The sequence below is a fragment of the Pelmatolapia mariae genome, linkage group LG16_19, assembly GCF_036321145.2.
Source record: "Pelmatolapia mariae isolate MD_Pm_ZW linkage group LG16_19, Pm_UMD_F_2, whole genome shotgun sequence".
NCBI classification, from domain to species: domain Eukaryota; kingdom Metazoa; phylum Chordata; class Actinopteri; order Cichliformes; family Cichlidae; genus Pelmatolapia; species Pelmatolapia mariae.
Window position 1 is genome coordinate 68,711,884 of NC_086241.1, and position 24,023 is coordinate 68,735,906.

Consider the following 24,023-nt stretch of genomic DNA (forward strand, 5'->3'; position numbering starts at 1 on the left):
GTTTCCCACTTCAGCATGCAGTCAAGTTCTATAGTCTTGCTAATGACCTACTAATTGTATTCAGGTGTGTTGCACCAGGGACGCATGGAAAAGTTTCAGGACACCGGCCCTCCAGGAGTGGAGTTTGAGACCCCTGATTTAGACAGTCCATCCATCCATTTTCTTCCAAAACTCCATGGTTGTATTAACTCTCTATGTTAAAATATATTTCATTTAAAACACTTCTTAAATAGAGACATAAATGGTAAAAATGTTTATCAAGAACAAATTATTAATGAAAAGCAGGAATAACGTTGATAAACATTTGGATATATATCTGTATTATTTGTGTGGTAGTTCCTCACTGTGACCACTGGAGGGCAGTGAACTCTCAGCAGAATCTACAGTCAACAGGACAAAAACACCACAGAGCAGTTTCTGTTCAAACACTCTGCATTAAAAGTATGTATTATGCTGTAAGCGACGATATGATAATAAAAGAGTTTAATCACAAAGTAAATCAAACAGAGGAAATTCAGACGATGATGTTTCAGGAGTAACTATCACATCACCTGATCTGTAAACAGTGATGACATCACCAAATCAGACAAAGGATTAGAACAAAGCTCTTCTAAGCAGGTTATATCTGAATAATAACATCACATTTGTTCCTGTATTGATGTGATGAGAAGAAATGAGACCTGCTGAGGCCTCTGATACATTTATCAGCTATAGTAGGATAATGGCTCAAATGTGCAGCTGCAACATGATTTGGTTTCAGTATATTTATATTTAATGATTTAAACTAATTTAATTTGAACTCTTTTAAGTTTCATTCATCTTTTACTTTCAAATTCACACTGATGTGTTCAGACTAAAGCTCTTTCAAACACCCTCAGAGCATCTTCAGCGAGCTTATCAAGGATCAAATTCAAAATTTTGTAAGTTGTGGTACCAGAGAGACCCATTGATAATGGGATTCCAATAAATGGAATCCATCTGCATACTTCCTCTGCTGCAATTAATGCAGCTACGGCCCCAAGTTGGGCTATCACCTTCAAGAGGAGCCCTGCAGTTATTTCTACTGCAGCCAGTGGTGAAATGATGACAGCACACAGATCAGCGTATGACACACCTGTTCTGGCAGAAAGTCTCTTCAGAGACGGGATATCGAGACCAAACGCATGAACATATTCTGTGACAGCACCAACCAACAAAGCAGCATCAACAACAATAGAAAGACCAGGAACTGGAACAGCTGCTCCAAGTGCAGAAAGAATAACATAGTATTTCATTTTGGACTTCAGAGCTTGTTTCTTCTTCCTGATGATCTCTGGGTTGAAGTTGGGCATGACGAACAGCAGAGCATCTCTCTTGTGTCCAGGAAGGTCTCTGTCTAAGGTCTGATGTAGGAGAGGGAAGTTGTACAGGTGGAGCTCAAAGCTGGACACCAGGAAGACCTGTGGAGACACGAGGCCTTGTCTCTGAAGACCTGTGTCACAGAAGAAACACACAGTGTGAAGATTAAGTATGAAATAATAAATCATCTAAAACTAGGCTTTCCTATCAGTGGATTCATTAACTCCTCTGACTCTACAGAGTTATGAAGGATTATAGTTTAGTTGTGTAGGTCAAAGAATATTATTTTTGGGATACATACACTGCATTAGCTATTTCATTTGCACTTATTGTTTATTATTATTATTATTTTATGTGTAAAAGCCATTTCCATAGAACAATCTTGGACCCTATCTGCTGCTGTTTGTCATGGGAATGATTAGAGTGTTTTTTTATGTAAGATTAATATGAAGAGAAACTGCAGCCCAGAGAGTCTGAACAATACCAAACAAACATCGAGTTAGAGATTAACAGCAGCAGGCAGCTGTTCTTCAAGAAACATCAAACAACTAAAGTATAATGTTTGTTGATGGAGACAAAAACTGGAGATAAAACTGACTTATATATGTATATATACATAAAATGTTCAACTGTCCAATAAAACCCTGACCTCTCCAGCAGCTGCAGAACAATCAGCTCTAGAAGGCGAGATCTAAATAACTTTGTGATGTTTGAGGTGTATAAAGTTCATACGGCTTCCTCTCAGTGATTACTGATAATCAAATTAATTTGTCATTTTTCTGAGTATGCGATGATGCAAACAACAGAAAATAAAGGTTATTCCATTCACACACAGCCACAAAGTGAACATTTTTAAAGAACACATCCAGAAATTCATCTCACACTGGGATAAATGATCACTGAACACTCACCTTTAACACAGTCGTCTCTGATCTCTGTCAGAGTCCTCTCTGCACTGAAGTCTCTCTTTCTTCTCTCAGCTCGTATATTGTTGTCGATCTTTGAACGAACAAAGTAGAACTTTTTCTTCATCTTCTGAATCTCCTGAGCGAGTTTCACGTCATTTTCTCTGAAGCGAGTGTCTGAGACGATGATGAAGAAGTCAAACTTCTCAAATCCAACAAGCTTCAGGTACTTCTTAGCTGGAAACTTGGTGGTGCCGATTCCAGGAAGATCCCAAAAAGTAACATTGGGATACTTTGGATGGGTGTATGGTGTGACCTCTGAGGTGGTTTCTGTAACACCAGTAGGTGCAGCTTCATCATCATCATCACATAGTCCTCTGAGGGCGTTAACAAAGGTGGATTTACCAGAACCAGATTCTCCTGTGATGGCGATATTTAGTCTGATTTTTTTCTCCTTCATCATTAACTCAGTGATCTTTGCAGCAGCTGCTCGTTGGTCATTCTTCAGCAGAGCTTCATTAATTTCTTCTTTAACTAATGCAAATCCAAATTGGTCATCTATGCTTGTACTTAAAGTCTGAAACAGTAAAAGAGGACAAAATTTACTTTTGTGATTTGGGAGGCATGAAATGTAACTATCACAATCTAACATTATACATACAACTGGGCTAAAATTGCATAATTAAATAATTACACAAACAAAAATAAAATACCTTAAATACAAGCTGGAGCCAAATTATGGAGAGTCATAATTAATTTCTTAATATTTAGTTTTTTTCTGTCTCAGAGGACTGAAATATTTGTATTGGATTGAAATGGGCTTAAAATAAAGCTGTGGTTGACATTTTCAACTCTGAATTGAAAAGTTAAAAAACAAAATGTTTGTTAGGCTGGAAAGAAAATGATCCCAGCTCAGACCAGCACACAGTGTGTAAAAACAGTCTGAGTTGAGATGCTGTGTGAAGTTACAGGAAATGTTTGAAACCTAAAACTATGATCCCTGTCACAGTTTGGATTTAAAGCAGCAGCCAATGATCTGATCAGTGTGTTTTCACACAGGCCACAGTTACACTCATGAGAAAAACATTTTCTCAGTTCTCCTTCCTCAGGATTTACTAAGGTAAGCAGCAGCCAGGTACTGCTAACTGATCAACAGGACAATGATCCTAAACACAGCAGCAATACAATCTTACCTTGAAAGCTTCTTTCTTCTTGCTGATGATCTCCAGGTTGACACTGGGTGTAGCAAACAGCAGAGCATCTCTCTTGAGTTCAGGGAGCTCTCTGTCTAAGGTCTCTTGTAAGAGAGAGAAGTCATACAAGCTGAGCTCAAAGCTGGACACCAGGAAGACCTGCGGAGACTCGATGCCCAGTCCTCTGACTCCTGTGTCACAGAAGGAAAACATGTTGTGACGATCATAAATAGAAAATAGAAAACGCTAGCTGTTCTTATTATTAGTTACAAAGAATTATCAGTTGATTCAGCTTCAGTTTCCTGCAACCCTGTGGAATTGCATTGTGAGTTTCAGGTTATTGTTTTGTCACAACATGCTGTTTGAATTCATTCATTCTGTTTCCTTAAAACAGGTGTTATATATATATATATATATATATGAATATATATTTTAATTTATCTCATTAATTCATCTTAAAACAGGTGTTTTAAGATGAATTAATGAGATAAGTTATATATATATATTAGGGGTGCAACGATACTCGTATTGATATTGAACCGTTCGATACAGTGCTTTCGGTTCAGTACGCATGTGTATCGAACAATACAAAAATTTTTAATTTATTTTATCAACTTTTCTTCTGACGATGCTGTCTGTGTTGAGCGCTCAGTGGATCTGCGTTCGACTTATCCGCCTAGGCTGCACTGTCGAGCGCAGATCCACTGAGCACAGCGCAAGCTAGCAAGACAGAAGTTGCTGGTTGCAACACAGCAAATTGAACCTCCCCCACCCTAATTCAGATCTGGCGTTTGGAACTATTTTGGTCTTCATGTGAAGTATGACCCTGAAGGTAAGCGCGTCATGGACAAAAGTAAAACAGTATGTCGGATGTGCCACGCAATGCTCAATTACATTGGTGGGAACTAGTGCGTTAGCGCAGTTAGCTTGTTAACATGTTGACGCCGTCCAGCCCCACGCACGGGTCGATCCGCGGTAGCTCGTTAACGGAGATTTGCCATGTTGTGGCGTTAATGTCATTTCAACGAGATTAACGCTGACAGCACTAGAGGAAACACAACGAATATGACTGCACATTTACGCCGACATCATCCTAGTGCGAAGACAAGTGGAAGCAGACAAAAACAACAAGCACGCATGCTACAAACTTTACCCGAGTCATTTAGACAGCTGTTAGCACATGATTCTCCTTATGGGGACCTGATATGTTTAATATGCTGCTGAGAGTATACCCCAGAAGAAGCGTATAGTATAGCTTTTATTTTGGAAAGAGCCATTTCTCTGTAATAAACTCTCTTTTCCAAAGATGAGGGATTTCTCGATCAGATATTTATTTTTTTTATTACTTTGTTGTTTCAGCAACTTTAAATTTAAAAACTGTACTTTTGAGTTAAAATATATATTTATAATTTTAATAAATGACAAATTAAAAAGGCATGAACATTTTTTTGTATCGAAAAAATATCGAACCGTGACACCAAAGTACCGAACCGCACCGTGAATTTTGTGTATCGTTGCACCCCTAATATATATATATATATATATATATATATATATATATAACTTATCTCATTAATTCATCTTCTAATGTTATATTTGGTCACCGTAGCGCTGCCTGTGAGTACAGAAGCCCCACCCACCTCCTGTTCCAACATTCTGTTAATGAGGGGCAGCCATTCAGAGCAAAGAGGTTGGAAGTGGCCTTAAAAGGGAAGGCCCGAAAACAGCTTATTTCAGGCAACAAGAAAAAGTATACAATCCCACGAAGGCCGAGTGTGTGATTTTTCAGGGGAGACTGAGGGAATAGAGGGGGTCTGACAACAGTAATATATGAACTCAAAGATGACGTCAGTGCAGAAGAACCTTAATAGACTATGTGCACCTTAGCATATGCTACTTCCGGTGGGGAAACTCCTGCAGGGTGCTTCGTTTCCGGTGTGATATTCTTGTCTTGTTTACGGTCGGGTTTTCCAAAAAAGTCAACCAAATCGACGAATCAAGCGGCGATTTACATTTCTCAAGATGTCTTGGGCATTTACCGAGTATATCTATAGATGATGTTCATCGACTTGTCAATATTTTTCCCTCTATAATATATCTATATACTATAGAGGGAATATATATTGTTATGACATGCATAGGTTCTTTCTCTTCAGCACCCTCTGCTGGTCATAGTGGGAATACTCACAAGCTTATATTTTGGTGGGGTTTTTCTGTGTTCCTGTGGGTGGAGGAAACAGGAAGCTGGTCGCTTGTTAGCCTGCAGAATATGCTGTTTGTCGCCTTAGATGCTCTTTAAAACGTTTCTGCCTTGGAGAGTTATTGCTTGTGAGTATTAATGTACAACATGTTTACAAGTTTATTTGGTGCATTTCTATTACAGAGATTTGTTTAGAAACCAGTTATTTCGTCTGTTATGTTTATCTTTGAGGATGCTAAACTCGCTAAATTGTATTGTGATCACTACTGAGTCGCTGTTGATTACGCATACTATATAACAGTGTAGTTCATATCCTAGAAGTGTGAGTTAAAAGGAAAATACATCTTGTAACATTTACTTTGTGTTTGTTTTTAGTTTTACGGGAAGAAAAGGATGTCAATCACTGAACTACTGACGAAGTAAAAAGCCTCAAACTTACTTCCGCCTCCTATGTTCATTGAAACCGTTAGCTGTCTGTCAAGTTGGGCAAAGGGACGCACAATAAGGACAGAACAGTAAAAAAGCAGCTTCTCAGCGGGCAGAGATAATCAAAGACAGCAACCTCGGCTGCCAGCACGTCTCATCTCTACTACTGCTTACGCTTGCCACACAGCAGCATTGTGGGATGGAGGACACACAAGCCGCAAAAGAAATAACGCAGCTGTCGGCTCTAGAGACCAGGTCAGTGGCCTCTATAGCACCTAGTGGATCATCAGCCAGTCGAGCCGCTGCTGCAGCTCGTGCTAAACTGGAGGCAGCTCGCGCACGAGCCGATTATGCCAAAATAGAGTCAGAAATGATGATTGAGAATGCTCGCATAGAAGCCAAATTGAACACTTTACAGTATGAAAAGGAGGTAGCAGCAGCTATGGCTGAAGCCAGCATCCTTGAGGTTGCAGCAGAGGAGTCTGTCAAAACTGAAAGGAAACCAGCCTTTGAAGAGACTGCTGAAAGGACACGCCAGTATGTGGAGCAGTATCTACAGCCAACCGAGAGTGCTAAACCAGAGGCAGAGCAAAGAGAGTCAACTGTTCATGAGCTGAAGCCCACGATTCCTCCCAGGCAAAGCTTTGGTACTCCATATGTTGAATCCCACTTGTTCAAAATGAGAAACAAAGCCATTCCAACATCAGGGCTATCTCAGGAACCAAAGTCTGGTATTTACCCCCACTCAACACCGCACCCACCAGAGAGCACAAGGGAAAGGTCGCCTGATCGAGTCACACCACAACTCCTACCAGATGACAGTGCTCAGGTGGGTGACATAGCAAGGTACTTGGCACAGAGGGATCTTATTAATGCTGGTCTCACAAAGTTTGATGACTGCCCTGAAAATTACTGGGCGTGGAAATCCTCCTTTCTGAATGCAATCAGTGGACTAAAACTCAGCCCCAGTGAAGAGTTGGACCTCCTTATTAAGTGGCTGGGGCACGACTCAGCACGGCATGTGAAAAGAATAAAGACGGTGCACGTCTGTCGTCCTGAAGTTGGACTGGACAAAGCCTGGGAGCGCTTGGAGGAATGTTTTGGCTCTCCAGAGATAATTGAAAAAACACTGTTCGACAAGCTTACAAACTTCCCAAAGGTCAGTAGCAAGGATCCTGTGAAGCTGAGAGAGCTTAGTGACCTGCTGCAAGAGGTTGAGGCAGCAAAATCAGAGGGTTATCTCCCAGGGCTAAGCTATCTTGACACTGCACGTGGTGTCGCTCCAATTGTGGACAAGTTTCCACACAATATCCAGGAAAAGTGGCTCTCTCAGGGTTTTAAGTATAAAGTTGACCATAGTGTCATTTTTCCGCCATTTTCCTTTCTCTGTGACTTTGTCTGCAGAGAGGCACAAGCCCGCAATGACCCAGGCTTCAGGCTCTCAGCATCTACTACAGACCACCTTAGATCAGATACTACAGTGAGGAAGCCCTATAAGGGTTTGGTCTCTGCTCACAAGACGGAAATATCACAGGAGAAAGCTGGCCAAGACAGTGTGAGAGAGCAAACCTGTGATATGGAAAGGCAGTGTCCTATTCATAAAAAGCCACATCCCCTCAAGCGCTGCAGAGGGTTTCGCAATAAACCCATTGAGGAGCGTAAGACCTTCCTCAAGGACAACGGTATCTGTTTTAGATGCTGTTCTTCCACTAGTCACATGGCCAAGAACTGTAACACAACAATCAAGTGTACAGAATGTGAAAGCAGGAATCATATCTCTGCCCTTCATCCAGGACCACCTCCTGCAACTCTCTTTGGTCATGGCGGGGAGGGCACAGAAGAGACAACTCAGCCTGCTATAACATCAACTTGTGACATTTTGGTGACGTGTGGTTGCTGTCTCATTCCTTGTGCCCGAGCTTTGTTAGAGAAGGTGATCACGAAGGCGGTGGATCCAGGAGCGGAAGCTCACATGTCTATGATGCCGTTGATGGACATGGAAATCATTGTGGGGGACGAGGAGTGACACAGCACACAGTTTTGGTGAACTCTGGTAGGCCAGAGTTCAAAAGGGGGAGTGTCGGATCAGATAAACTGCCCCGTCATTATACAATTGGCAACTTTCAAAAGAGCATGTTGATCATTGTAATTTGCAGCGGTTAGACTGTAAGTGACATGAGCAAACATATTGGAAGTCTGGGGAAAAACCCCTCGTGAAGTATGTGGAGAGGCTCAGAGAGGAAGATCCTGTTCTAAGATCTGCTTGGTAAAGGTTTTCCCAAAAGCGCAGCCAGAGCGAGTGACAAAGGCTTATGTTGTGCTCGATGATCAGAGTAATCGGTCACTTGCCAGGTCAGAGTTTTTTGATGTTTATGGCATAGAGGGATCAGAGTCTCCATTCACACTTCGTACATGTGCGGGAACGACAGAAATGATGGGTAGAAGAGCTACAGGCTTTGTAGTGGAGTCACTAGATGGAGCCACATCAGTCACGCTGCCGACAATAATTGAATGTAATAACATTCCGAGTAACAGAGCTGAGATACCTACCCCTGAGGTGGCAGCAGAACATGCTCATCTAAGGCCAATAGCCCATCTCATCCCACCACTTGATCACAAAGCTGAGATCCTCCTTTTACTTGGACGTGACCTACTTAGTGTTCACAAAGCAAGGCAGCATAGAAACGGTCCTCACAATGCCCCATATGCACAGAAACTGGACCTGGGATGGGTCATCATTGGTGATGTCTGTTTAGGTGATGCTCACAAGCCTGTAACTGTGGATGCCTATCACACTAATGTGCTTGAGAACAATCGCCCATCCTATTTCAGACCATGTCCAAATATGGTTCATATCAAAGAGAATTATGGGTCCAAGTCTGAGCGTAAAGCCTTCCCTACCACCGAAACACCTAGAGTTAAGGCATGCACTCTTGGAAGCACTATCTTTGATACATCTGAGGACGATAACAAAATCGGCCTTTCTATTGAAGACAAACTGTTCCTAGAGGTCATGAAGAGAGAGATGTTCATAGATGACAGCAACAGCTGGGTGGCGCCACTTCCATTCAAGGGACCTCGCCAGTGGCTGCCCAACAATCGCGACCAGGCTGTCAAACGCTTATCCTGTCTTCATCGCACCCTTGAAAAAAGGCCTGAAATGAAGAGGCATTTCTTTGCTTTCATGCAGAACATATTTGATCGTGACCATGCTGAACTGGCTCCTCCACTCGAGGTGGACAAGGAGTGCTGGTACTTACCTACGTTTGGGGTGTACCATCCTCAGAAGCCGGGTCAGATCAGAGTTGTGTTTGACTCAAGTGCAAAGTGCCGTGGTGTCTCTCTCAATGATGTTCTCCTCTCTGGACCTGACCTCAATAATAGCTTGTTGGGAGTATTGTTGAGGTTCAGACGTGAAACTGTTGCAGTAACCGCTGACATTGAACAGATGTTTCACAGTTTCATTGTAAGAGAGGACCATCGAAACTATTTGCGCTTCCTCTGGCATGAAGACAACAATCCTGCCAATGACATCTGTGAGTATCAAATGAAGGTTCACGTGTTTGGCAACAGTCCCTCACCATCCGTAGCTATATACGGCCTTCGATGTGCAGCAGCTCATGGTGAAGAGGAATTCGGATCAGATGCACGACGCTTCGTTGAGAGGGAGTTCTATGTTGATGATGCGCTTATGTCAAGGCCCACAGCCAGTGAAGCTATTGATCTAATGAAGAGAGCACAGGAAATGCTTGCCACATCTAACCTTCGCCTGCATAAAATAGCATCAAACAGCTCTGAGGTTCTTGATGCGTTTTCTCCAGATGACCGTGCAAAGGGGCTTAAGGAGCTAAATCTGGAGACTGATGTGACACCTACACAGCGAAGTCTTGGTCTGATATGGGACCTAAAGAAAGACACCTTTACCTTTCGAGTAGCAGAAACAGTGAAGCCCTTTACAAAGAGAGGTGTCTTAGCTACAATCAATGGTCTTTTCGATCCCTTAGGATTTGCTTCACCGGTTACAATCCAGGGAAAGATGCTGCTGAGAGAACTTTCAACTGAGGCCCTAGACTGGGACACTCCACTGCCTAGCGAAAGGGAGGCCGAGTGGGATACATGGAAAGAATCTCTTGTCAATCTCAAGAATGTACATATTCCAAGAACCTACTCTTCTGCTACGATGTCAACAGCAATCAGGAAAGAGTTACACATCTTTTCAGATGCCTCCACTAAAGCCATTGCAGCGGTTGCTTTCCTAAAGACCACTGGCGAAAATCAGAACCATCAGGTGGGCTTCGTTCTAGGGAAAGCAAAATTGGCCCCACAATCTGCTCATACAATTCCAAGACTGGAATTGGGAGCTGCTGTGTTAGCTGCAGAGCTTGCCAAAGTCATCACAAGTGAACTGGACCTAAATCTTGATGCAGTTGAATTCTACACAGACAGTCGTGTGGTTTTAGGCTATATAAGCAACCAGACGAAGAGGTTCTATGTATATGTTGGCAACAGGGTGCAGCGAATCAGGAGGATTTCAGAACCAAAACAATGGCACTATGTCCCTACGAGCTCTAACCCTGCTGACATAGGCACACGCTCGGTGCCTGCTGCCATGCTTGGTGACAGTGCCTGGCTTAAAGGACCTGCCTTCTTGTTACAAGCTAGTGTTACAAGAGAAGCTGAAACCTATGACCTTGTGGACCCCGAGTTGGATGATGAAATACGTAGCTTTGTCACTCACACGAGCAATGATGGGTCTCTGCTTGGATCGCAAAGGTTCAGACGTTTTTCCTCTTTGAAGAAACTCCTCAAGGCCCTTAGCTTGCTCATTCATATTGCAAAGGTCTTCAAGAGCAAAGATGAAGGTCCCTCTTGCAGTTCATGGCATCATTGCAAACAGTCTCGCACAGCAGAGGAACTGACAAGGGCTGAGATTGTCATCATCAAAAGTGTGCAGAAGGAAATGTTTGAGGAGGAACTTGCCTGTATTACCAATGGTAAAGACATACCAAAACACAGCTCTTTACAAAAACTCAGTCCCTACTGTGATGATGAAGGACTCTTAAGGATAGGTGGAAGGCTCAAACACGCCAACATCGACTACAAGGAGAAACATCCTCGCTGTCACGCCCGGTGTGGCAGGCGTGTGGAGATTATAGAGAGGACCCAAAAGGCGGCAGCTCTGGTGCAGGAGAGTCTTTATTTACACGCGTGGGCACAAACAACAAAGGCAGGTGAACAAGAACTGAAAAACCTAAACTGGGAAGAGCTAACAAACAAACCTGAAACCTTGGGTCGAGAAACGGAGATGCAGGGAGAAAAACACGAGAACACGGAGGGGAGCAACACAGACGAACCAGATACTAACAGAGGCAGACACGAGGTTTAAGTACACAGAAGGATAACGAGGGAATGAGACACAAAAGGAGGGCACAGCTGGGAGTAATCAGACCTGACGAGACAGGGGACGAGTAAACTGAACACACTGAGATAAGACACAGACCGTCACAATAAAACAGGAAACACATACACACAAAGACACAGACTAGCAAACGCGGACTTAACACAGGAGTAGACGGCAGAACAGAACAACACTAAACCGGAGGAAGAACAGACCCAAAATGACACTAGTAGAAAACACAAAACGCTGGGTCAAAAGGACCCAGGATCGTGACAGTACCCCCCCGTCAAAGGCTGGCCCCAGACAGCCCAACAAGGAAACAAAACAGCCAGAGAGAAAAAAAACAAAAAAAACAAAACAACAAACAACCCGACCAGGGCGGGCGGTGGGGGTCCAGGACGGAGGGCTCGAGGCAAAACCAAAACAGGAGCACAAGAGGGACAAAAACCCAAAAGCAAAACACGAGCCAGCACCAAAAAACAACAAAAGAAACACACTGGAGCCCAAGGAAACAGAGTCCAAAACAGAAAAGTTCAGGGGGCCGGCCAGGGGGCCGACCGCACAGGAGTCCAAACAGTTCCGGGGGCCGACCGTGCGGAAGGCCACGGTGGCGATGCGGACCCAGGTCAGGGGGCCGGCCCGGGGGCCGACAACCCAGGAGCCCGGACAGTTCAGGGGGCCGGCCGTGAGGACGGCAGCGGCGCCGACGTGGGCACAGTTCAGGGGGTCGGCCGTGAGGACGGCAGCGGCGGCGACCCAGGCGGAGGCGGTCCGGGGGCCGCCCACGACGGCGATGTCGCCTGGCCAGTGGCCTGGAAGGTGGCCGGTCAGCTGCGGACCCCGACGGGGTAGGACCAGGCGACGCTGAAGACTCGGAGGCTGGACCAGGCGAGGCTGATGAGGCCGCAGGTGAAGACTCGGAGGCTGGACCAGGCGAGGCTGATGAGGCCGCAGGTGACGACTCGGAGGCTGGACCAGGCGAGGCTGATGAGGCCGCAGGTGACGGCGAGGAAGCCGGAGACGAAGAGGCCGCAGGTGACGGCGAGGAAGCCGGAGACGAAGAGGCCGCAGGTGACGGCGAGGAAGCCGGAGACGAAGAGGCCGCAGGTGACGGCGAGGAAGCCGGAGACGAAGAGGCCGCAGGTGACGGCGAGGAAGCCGGAGACGAAGAGGCCGCAGGTGACGGCGAGGAAGCCGGAGACGAAGAGGCCGCAGGTGACGGCGTGGAAGCCGGAGACGAAGAGGCCGCAGGTGACGGCGTGGAAGCCGGAGACGAAGAGGCCGCAGGTGACGGCGTGGAAGCCGGAGACGAAGGCACTGCAGCTGGTGGCGTAGATGGTGAGGCTGCAGCTGGCGTGAATGAAGAGGCGGCAGCTGGCATGGAAGCCAGAGACGGAAGCGCTGCAGGCGGCGGCGTGGAAGCCGGAGGCGGCAGCGCTGCAGGCGGCGGCGTAGATGGTGAAGCTGCAGCTGGCGGCGGCGTGGAAGCCGGAGACGGAGGCGCTGCAGCTGGCGTGAATGAAGAGGCGGCAGCTGGTGTGGAAGCCAGAGACGGAAGCGCTGCAGCTGGCGGCGGCGTGGAAGCCGGAGGCGGCGGCGCTGCAGCTGGCGGCGGCGTGGAAGCCGGAGACGGAGGCGCTGCAGCTGGCGGCGGCGTGGAAGCCGGAGACGGAGGCGCTGCAGCTGGCGGCGGCGTGGAAGCCGGAGACGGAGGCGCTGCAGCTGGCGGCGGCGTGGAAGCCGGAGACGGCGGCGCTGCAGCTGGCGGCGGCGTGGAAGCCGGAGACGGAGGCGCTGCAGCTGGCGGCGGCGTGGAAGCCGGAGACGGAGGCGCTGCAGGCTGGACGGATCCCTTGGACCCTCCAGCGACGACAGGAGGCAAAGGCCGGACGGATCCCTTGGACCCTCCAGCGACGACAGGAAGCAAAGGCCGGAGCGGTCCCTTGGACCCTCCAGCGACGACAGGAAGCAAAGGCCGGACGGATCCCTTGGACCCTCCAGCGACGACAGGAAGCAAAGGCCGGAGCGGTCCCTTGGACCCTCCAGCGACGACAGGAAGCAAAGGCCGGACGGATCCCTTGGACCCTCCAGCGACGACAGGAAACAAAGGCCGGAGCAGTCCTTCGGACCCTCCAGCGGAGACACGAAAAGGCCGGAGCGGTCCCTCGGACCCTCCAGCGGAGACAGGAAGGAGAGAGTCCACCAGCTGACATAAAGGCAGCTGGCAATGCGCTGAGCACTGGTTCTGCCCAGGCAACGCTGACGTGGTGTGGTTCTCAGGGGGCTGCTTAAACCTCAGGGGTCCAGTACTAGCTGGGGGGTGAAACTTAGCTTCTGGGGAGGCCCTGGAGTGCATTACGGTGCTTGAAGCAGCTACGGCGCGAGAAACTCCCTGGGTGGAACACAAACTTTTTCCCTGCAAAAGGTGAGTGTGTGAGGCTGGCGACGGAATGAGCGGCGGAGCTACGGGGGACACTGGAGCTACGGGGGACACTGGAGCTACGGGGGACACTGGAGCTACGGGGGACACTGGAGCTACGGGGGACACTGGAGCTACGGGGGACACTGGAGCTACAGGCGGCACAGGGGCCTGGACTACAGGCGGCACAGGGGCCTGGACTACAGGCGGCACAGGGGCCTGGACTACAGGCGGCACAGGGGCCTGGACTACAGGCGGCACTGGGGCCTGGACTACAGGCGGCACAGGGGCCTGGACTACAGGCGGCACTGGGGCCTGGACTACAGGCGGCACAGGGGCCTGGACTACAGGCGGCACTGGAGACTGAGCTACAGGCGGCACTGGAGACTGAACTACAGGTGACGCTGAGGGCGCTGGAGACTGAACTACAGGTGACGCTGAGGGCGCTGGAGACTGAACTACAGGTGACGCTGAGGGCGCTGGAGACTGAACTACAGGTGACGCTGAGGGCGCTGGAGACTGAACTACAGGTGACGCTGAGGGCGCTGGAGACTGAACTACAGGTGACGCTGAGGGCGCTGGAGACTGAACTACAGGTGACGCTGGGGGCGCTGGAGACTGAACTACAGGTGACGCTGGGGGCGCTGGAGACTGCACTACAGGTGACGCTGGGGGCGCTGGAGACTGCACTACAGGTGACGCTGGGGGCGCTGGAGACTGCACTGAGGGTGGCTGCGGGGCAGCTAACTGAGCAGAGAGTGGCTGCGGGGCAGCTAACTGAGCAGAGGGTGGCTGCGGGGCAGCTAACTGAGCAGAGGGTGGCTGCGGGGCAGCTAACTGAGCAGAGGGTGGCTGCGGGGCAGCTAACTGAGCAGAGAGTGGCTGCGGGGCAGCTAACTGAGCAGAGAGTGGCTGCGGCGCAGCTAACTGAGCAGAGAGTGGCTGCGGGGCAGCTAACTGAGCAGAGAGTGGCTGCGGGGCAGGCAATGAACTGTTCCCAAAATCATCTGCCACACAAAAGACAGCCCCAGAATGAACAGTCACGCAGTCCGAAAACAGAAAGGAGTCCTCACTCACCACAGCCGGCGAATTAGAAGTCCGAACGTCCGGCTGTGGGGTGGCGCGCCGGCGGCGCGATCGGCGTTTCCTCCCCGCAGACGGCTCCGATGGGCCGGGCAGCGAGGCAGGAGTGGCTGAGAGAAGGTGAGGTGTGCGCCGGAGAAAAGCCTGCATGGTCGGAGGAAGAGATTCCAAAAGCCATGGCAGGCCAGAAAAGAGCCGTTGAAGCCGGCTTTCAACAGCGCGGCGAAGGTCATACGGAGGGTTCTCCAGCCATTTCCCGAGGAGGATCTCCACATTATAGGTGATGTCATCTTGGAGCTCCTCGGACGGATTGAATGCCGCAGGGTCCATGGTGGCTGGTTCGTGCTGTCACGCCCGGTGTGGCAGGCGTGTGGAGATTATAGAGAGGACCCAAAAGGCGGCAGCTCTGGTGCAGGTGAGTCTTTATTTACACGCGTGGGCACAAACAACAAAGGCAGGTGAACAAGAACTGAAAAACCTAAACTGGGAAGAGCTAACAAACAAACCTGAAACCTTGGGTCGAGAAACGGAGATGCAGGGAGAAAAACACGAGAACACGGAGGGGAGCAACACAGACGAACCAGCAACTAACAGAGGCAGACACGAGGTTTAAGTACACAGAAGGATAACGAGGGAATGAGACACAAAAGGAGGGCACAGCTGGGAGTAATCAGACCTGACGAGACAGGGGACGAGTAAACTGAACACACTGAGATAAGACACAGACCGTCACAATAAAACAGGAAACACATACACACAAAGACACAGACTAGCAAACGCGGACTTAACACAGGAGTAGACGGCAGAACAGAACAACACTAAACCGGAGGAAGAACAGACCCAAAATGACACTAGTAGAAAACACAAAACGCTGGGTCAAAAGGACCCAGGATCGTGACACTCTCATTATTCCAGGTGGTAGCCACGTTGCCAAGTTGATAGTGGAACACCATCACCAGCGAGTAATGCATCAGGGACGGGTGTTCACAGAAGGTGCAGTCCGTACTGCTGGATATTGGATTACAGGATCAAGGAGGCTAATCAAGCAGATTATCCACAACTGTATCACCTGCAACAGACTTAGGAAGAGAGCAACTGAGCAAAGAATGGCAGATCTGCCTTCTGATCGTGTCAGCACCGAACCCCCTTTCACTTTCGTGGGTTTGGATGTATTTGGCCCTTGGTCTGTGGTCACAAGGCGCACAAGAGGAGGCCAGGCAAATAGCAGAAGGTGGGCTGTTCTTTTTACGTGTCTTAGCACACGTGCTGTGCACATTGAACTGATTGAGTCGATGGACGCATCAAGTTTCATCCATGCCCTGCGTCGATTCTTCAGTTTGAGAGGGCCTGTTAAGCAGATTCGATCCGATTGTGGGACTAATTTCGTGGGTGCTTGCCGGGAGCTAGGTTTCACACTGACAGACCCCGACGTGTTGAGCATTAAGACATACCTGGGAGAAGAGGGATGCACCTGGATCTTTAATCCACCTCACTCTTCTCATATGGGAGGAAGCTGGGAACGTATGATAGGGTTGTCCCGACGTATCCTGGATGCAATGCTTCTCCAAACCACGCACGCTCACTTGACACATGAGGTGCTTTCCACTCTAATGGCAGAGGTAACAGCCATCATTAATGCTAGACCTTTGTCTCCTATCACAACAGATCCTGACACACCCTTCCTGTTGATGCCTTCCATGCTTCTCACTCAGAAGGTGTGCACTCCTCTCCCCCCTCCGGGAAGTTTTATTGAGAAAGATCTCCATCGACAGCAGTGGAGGCAAGTTCAATACCTTGCAAACACATTTTGGACCAGATGGAGACGGGAGTACTTAGGGACACTGCAAAGCCGGAACAAGTGGCAACGTAACCATGCAAACCTCAAGGTGGGAGATTTGGTGCTCATCAAAGACACACAAGTGAGGCGCAATGAATGGCCAATGGGACTTGTCAACCAGATCTTCCCGGATAAGGATGGCAGGGTCAGGAAGATTGAAGTGAGGGTCTCAAGAAATGGAACTATTAATACTTACCTGAGACCTGTGTCAGAGACAGTGTTATTGATGTCTCCAAAGGACTGAGAAATATGTGTGTCATGATGGTAAACATTGTATTCAGATATAATCTGTAAAATCTTGCAGTTTATGATGTTTCAGTCGATTCATAGTGGTATTTTACAATACCAGACGGGGAGTGTTATGACATGCATAGGTTCTTTCTCTTCAGCACCCTCTGCTGGTCATAGTGGGAATACTCACAAGCTTATATTTTGGTGGGGTTTTTCTGTGTTCCTGTGGGTGGAGGAAACAGGAAGCTGGTCGCTTGTTAGCCTGCAGAATATGCTGTTTGTCGCCTTAGATGCTCTTTAAAACGTTTCTGCCTTGGAGAGTTATTGCTTGTGAGTATTAATGTACAACATGTTTACAAGTTTATTTGGTGCATTTCTATTACAGAGATTTGTTTAGAAACCAGTTATTTCGTCTGTTATGTTTATCTTTGAGGATGCTAAACTCGCTAAATTGTATTGTGATCACTACTGAGTCGCTGTTGATTACGCATACTATATAACAGTGTAGTTCATGTCCTAGAAGTGTGAGTTAAAAGGAAAATACATCTTGTAACATTTACTTTGTGTTTGTTTTTAGTTTTACGGGAAGAAAAGGATGTCAATCATTGAACTACTGACGAAGTAAAAAGCCTCAAACTTACTTCCGCCTCCTATGTTCATTGAAACCGTTAGCTGTCTGTCAAGTTGGGCAAAGGGACGCACAATAAGGACAGAACATATATAGTATATATAGTATAGTATAGTATATCTGTAGATCAGGGGTCGGCAACCCTGGGCACGCGTGCCAACTGTGGCACGCGAAGGGTTAACTGATGGCACGGCCATAGCTGGACTGGCCATCGGGCATACCGGGCATTTGCTCGATTTTTTTTTCTTTGTAATGGTATAAACAATGAAAGGTGTTGGATTGGCCAGATGCTGGTCGGTATGTAAAAACACTCAGTTGTTTGGTGGAGGCATCGCGGAGCTTCCACAGATTCAGTAAAATTAACAAGTGGTGGAGGCCAGCAGGTGGATGAGGGAGATCGGAGGCAGGACGAGGAGAGACCCGAGGCAGCCGCCGGTCCGAGCATCAGGTGAACCGAACTTCAGGTAATAAGTTATGACGTGCAGTCGTTGTGCTGACTTTTTACAGTCAGTTACAATAACTCGTACTGCGTACTAGCTAGCATGATGGAGTTTCTATACAGCTGGGTGGGTGCTATGTTGTCACTGATGTTGAACTTTATTTTATTCATAAGGTTAGTTAGTAGAGTTGCCAACCGTCCCGTAAAAAGACGGAATCGTCCCGCATTCAGAGAAATTATTACACGTTTCGTATTGAGCTGAGAGGGGACGCAGTTTGTCCCGGACTTCAGCTAGAATGAAAAAGACACAAAGCTGGAGTTATTCTGCGTCTTTGCTGCACAGCTGCCTCTTCTTCTCTCATTCTCTCTCCTCCCTCGCCTGTTGCTTTAATCATGAAACTGATCAATGATCAGCTGATCGTCTCTCTTGTTTGTTTATCGCCCACTTTGCCCCAGAAAGAGGAAACCAGCGGATGTCGCGCTAAACAACAGCAGCACGTTTAAGCTTGATCAGCTGTTGTTAGAATTTATTTAATATTACTTTCTAGTATCAGCTGATGTTTGCTGGAGCCACAGCTGTAAAGCTGCTGGTCATGATGTCGGTTTGGATATGTGGTGAGAGGGAAACATGAAGATGAAACCAGGAGATGTCCTTACTGAATCATCAGAGCTGAACAGGTGATGGAGAAACAGGTTTACCTTTTAGGTGACATGAATGAGTTGAAGGGAAGTTATGAACTGTTTCTGAGAGACAAATAACACCAGGATCCTTTTCTAAGTAGCTGACAGCTGGTAACTGTGCAGGGGCGGGTCTAGCAAAGTTTTGCCAGGGGGCCAGGTAGGGCATTAACAGGGAGAGGGGGGGCACAAAGAAATACTTTCTTATTCTCATTTAAAATGTTTCGCTGTTATTAAATAATTATCTGAAGCTTACAACCAAAGTTTTTATCTGATGTAAAATGTATAGAAATCATACATATACCAACAAGACTGTACATCACTGTCACAACAGCGTTTGTTTTCGTTCAAAGGCTTTATGGCTTTAATACCTGGTGGGCCGGTCTTTAGTCAAAATGCCGATTTTTTGTCCCAGTCCAGCCCTGGGCACGACACGCAGTGAATTAATCTGAGAAGGTGCATCAAAAAATAAATGGCCGGGCCAGCGGTGCACATCGCAAATCAGCTCGCATAGACACATTAGTTGTGCCTCTTCTTAATGACGGTATCTTAACTAACAACCCCAACTACCAGATTCAACTTGTAATTGGCTAAAAATAACTTAGCCTACTGGTAAGAGGGACGTTGTTAGCTTTCCACATTCCGACACTTCAAAAGCTTCAGGAGCTTTCCGCACAGCACAGCATCAGCACCACGGAGATACACGGACATCTGTGTGTGCCTGACTCGAGACACAATGCATTTTTGGGACTTTCAGGTGTATGGACCAATGTTTTATTTTCTGATCAAACCAGAAATCTTTAATGAGCAGCTAGATTTCTCGCATTAACTGGCTGAGTTAATGCCAGTTAATGCAACATCGAAGCAGCTGGAATCCACAGCTGTGCGTGTTCATGGAGCTGCATTTTCACCTGCTGGACGTCACTACCTGACAAGTTTAACTGTCTTCAGAACATTGCAGAGGCCTTATTGACAGTATTTGGCTCTACATATCTGTGTGAGCAGATTTTCTCTCACATGAGTGTCCTCAGGTAGCCGTCTGAATGCTGGACACTGGGAGACCTGTGTCTCTGAGTGGGAGACCAGAGATCACATTAACATGTGTGTCTCTGTATTAACAGACATGCCATATTGGCCCAGTTTATTTTTCTTATCATTCTTGTGAGTAGACCATAAATAGCATTTGTATTTTCTGTTGTACAGTCCATTTGCTGTTATGGATAAAAAGTGTCTTTTTTTGTTTCAAAATAGCTGATAACTATTCGCTGATAGCTGCCAACATCTGCAAACAAATATAATTCTATAAAGTTGTTCTATATAGTGTGTAACTGTTCATATAGAGCGTTATTACATTTATTGCTAATGCAATCACTGACCTCTGAGGAAATTTTAAATGGCACTTGCCATCAGAAAGGTTGCCTACCCCTGCTGTAGATGATGTTCATCGACTTGTCAATATTTTTCCCTCGCGCCTCCGAGCAAAAGTGACAAACGATTGAAATTTCTCAGTATTTGTATACAGCGGCCCCTCGTTTATCACTGGTGTTATGTTCTAAAAATAACCAGCGACAGGTGAAATCTGCGAACTAGCCAACGTTTTTTTTTTTTTACAATTATTTTAGATGGTTTAAGGCTGTAAAACCCGTCACTACACACTTAATACACTTTTCTCAGACAGGCATGAACAGTTTCACAATTTTCTCTCTTGTTTAAACTCTCAAAGTTCAAACCTTCGTAAAAAAATAAAATAAAATAACACATACATATAGGACCTTGGGGGTGGGCACACTACACGTCATCCAGAAGACCATCAGGGTGTACACCTCACCCCTGGCGTCGTTGCCCACCTCTCAATTTTAAATACATGTATACATTGAGGGCTATCAGGAGGGGCTATGCGCTTACCTGCTGCTCTCTGGCAGGTAGCTCCATGCCCTCCTGGGTTTTAAATGGACCTTAGAACACACATACATCAACACTACATATGAGCGGGTAGAGGGAGGTTTGGAGTCTTCACACACCCCCGGTCTCTGTTGCCTGTTGGAGCGGGGGGGCTGGGAGGAGGAGTTGGCCGTCCAACTGGGGTCTGGAATGAGGGGCCTCCCTGCTGCTGCGGAGTCGGGGCGGTCTGCTTCTCCCCACCGCAGGGAAAAGGGTAACACCACCTGGGTCTGGGTGCAGTTTCCCCCTCCAGGGGCAAGGGTACCTAGACCCGGTTCTTAGAGTACGCTTGGGGAGTGTGATTGTGTGTACAGTGTCTCTTTATGTCTGTCTCCACATTGGGTGAGTGTTGAGTAATTGCATATGAGAGCATGAGGGTGAGAATGGATGTTTGTATCTGTGTGTGCCTGTATGTCTGTGTCTATATGTCAGGTTGGGTATCAGATGCCACCTCTCTGGGGACATCTCAGGCCCTCCAAGGTTTGGAGGCCTATCTCCCCCCACCAGTCCCCCTGCCAGTGGCAGACACCATCAGACATCGGTGCGTTGGTGGTTCTTTGTGTCCGGGGATGGGCGTCCAGGTACACACCGGCTCACTCCTGGTGGCTGCTTGTCGGGGCCTGGAGCCTGGGGCTCGCTTGGGCCCCTTCGGGGGTGGGGAGCCCTCGGCCTCTCGGCCTGGGGCTCGGTCACTGTGGCACAGCTGGCTGCCGGCAGAGCTCACGGGCACGTCACTGCAACCCCCCCTGGCTTCTACTCCGCGGCTGCTGAGTGACCCCTCATCTGGGACTCTCCTCAGCTCTTTCTGGGACAGTGGCGCGGCTGCCCCTCTGTTGGTCTTCCTTGGTCTCTTGTGTTCTGGGGGCCTCTGGATGTCTGGAGTCTTGATCTCCTCCATACCTGCTTCATGCCCTGGAGGACGGGGCTGTGGCCCCCCCACACCCTCTAGCAGATCATTACATGAAGGAACCTTTTAAATACAAACGCGCTCACGCTCACAGGTGTACACACGGGTGATCACACACACAAACTACACCCTTTTTGGCTCCTACCTCAAAACACACTGTGCGCTGTCGATCTCACGTGCTGCACAATAATGTTTAATATTTAGTATTTACTGTTATAGTCCCATAGATCATCGCGATGATGTTGTTTTTTATATTGCTCTCGTTTTCTTTGCTTGTTTTCTTTTTTCTTTCTCAGCAGGTGATCCAGGTGATTGATATATGTATTTTTTTGTCTGTTTGTTTTGTTAGTTTTTGTTTTTTGCCCTTTATCACCGTCCCTCTTCCCCACTGTTTTTCTTTCCCTCTTTCTTTCTCCCTTTTCTTTTCCCCAGTCAAGTCTGTCCCGTGTTCAGCAAATGAAAATAAAATAAACAATAAAAGCAAAAGTGAATCAAATAGACCATTACGGCAAGGCTGGGATGGTCCATTTGGTAAAGTAAATCCGTTGGGCATCTTTCTTCGCCTTTAGACAATAATTCTGATGGCAAAAGAACCAAACGGGACAGGCAAAAAAAAAAAAGCATGAAAAATTGCACTAAAAGAATCCACGAAACAGCGAAGCTGCAAAAGGTGAACGGCGTTATGGCGAGGGACCACTGTAATTGTAAAGATAAGTCACAACATACCCTTCGTGAATACTAACATATAGAGACCCTTACCAGCAATCATTCATGTATTTTTTAATATCCTGTGGCTTTTTTTCACAGTTTGTTGACATGCTGTGTAGGTGTGTACTGATATCGACATAACGGGGAAACGTCTGTCTTTGACTATTGTTCACCTGTAGTTTGAATGCTGAGCATTTGCCTGTTTAAATCATAAGAACTGTCACTATACAGAGATGTGTCTTCTTCATGCAGTAATGCAGTTCTGCTTGTGTTGAGTGATGTAAACACATTTTGATATCACACTGCGAGGTACAGAAGCAGTACATCCTCCAGCCACACAGTTAGTGTTCAGTATAATAAAACTTCCTCAAAGCAGATTTAAATTATTTTATTGTCCAGTTGCAGCTGAAACTAACACCATCATTAAATCCAGAAACTGACCTCAGGTGCAAATCACACAGGTGTACAACCAAAAAACTAAAGAGAAATTTTGGTTGTTTCTTATAGAATTTTACTGACTGAAACCGGGAAAAATATTTAAAAAAATCCATTTTATCAGGTTTTCTTGCAAAATGCTTTTAGTTTTTATTAAACATAAAAAATTTCTCTTTTTAAACTGAAATCTGGTATCCTATAACCTTAATTGTAATAAAACATTGATTTTTTTCATCGCTGTTGTGCTTTTTTTAATGTAAGCTCCTCATGTTTTGCAAAGAAACTGTACGTGATGGAGGGACATGGAGATCATTTTTGGATTCAGCACCATAAAAAACATAACATTTAACAAAAACATCCCATGCAGCTGAAATTTTTTCAGACCTGTGTTATTTTGCATCTGAATGAGGTCGCTCACCTTGAACGCAGTCGTCTCTGATTTTTGTCAATGCCTCCTCTTCACTGAAGTCACTCTTTCTTTTCTCAGCATCTATATCATCATCAATCTTTGAGCGAACAAAGTAGAACTTTTTCTTCATCCTCTGAATCTCCTGAGCGAGTTTCACATCATTTTCTCTGAAGCGAGTGTCTGAGATGATGATGAAGAAGTCAAACTTCTCAAATCTAACACGTTCCAGGTACGTGTCAGATGGAAAATTTGGGGTACCAATTCCAGGAAGATCCCAGAATTTAACATTGGGATAGTTTGGATGGGTGTACGCTGTGACCTCTGAGGTGGTTTCTTTAACACCAGTAGGAGCAGCTCCCACATCATCAACACTCACACCTCTGAAGGCATTAACAAAGGTGGATTTGCCAGAACCAGTTTCCCCAGTGATGGCGATATTTAGTGTGATGTTGTCCATCCCCAGTGGCTCCTTGACCATTCCAACAGCTGATGGTTTGTCATGGAGTTGTAGAGCTTTTATTTCTTTTGTAACTGATTTACAGTCAGTTTGAACAGCCATCCTGATCCTCGATAACTGCAGTAAGAGAGATGTTGAAAGTTTTTACACAATTGGAAAAATAATAATACCTATTTTTTTTTCAGTTAACATACAAAACTGTATGATGTCAAGCCCATTTCAGTGTACTGAAATCCATCTGAACGAGGTCACTCACCTTGAATGCAGTCGTCTCTGCATTCAGTACATTTCAGTGTACTGAAATGGTCTTAATACATTTCAAGGCACTGAAAATTTAAAGTTCTTAAAATTTCCTTGCAGGTCTACTTCCATAATATCCAAGGAGTAGAGC

The 24,023-nt window shown here is 46.7% G+C and overlaps 1 protein-coding gene across 1 annotated transcript; it reads right to left on the reverse strand.

The window, feature by feature from the left end:
* Positions 1-640: 640 nt before the first annotated feature.
* On the reverse strand, positions 641-23,653 carry LOC134644745 (interferon-inducible GTPase 5-like). Its single transcript, XM_063497785.2, has 4 exons — positions 23,185-23,653; positions 3,437-3,627; positions 2,250-2,820; positions 641-1,471 (listed from the first exon to the last, which is right to left on the reverse strand). Exons 1-4 carry the CDS (start codon positions 23,651-23,653, stop codon positions 849-851), a joined length of 1,854 nt encoding a protein of 617 aa, XP_063353855.2. The 3' UTR covers positions 641-848.
* Positions 23,654-24,023: the final 370 nt, after the last annotated feature.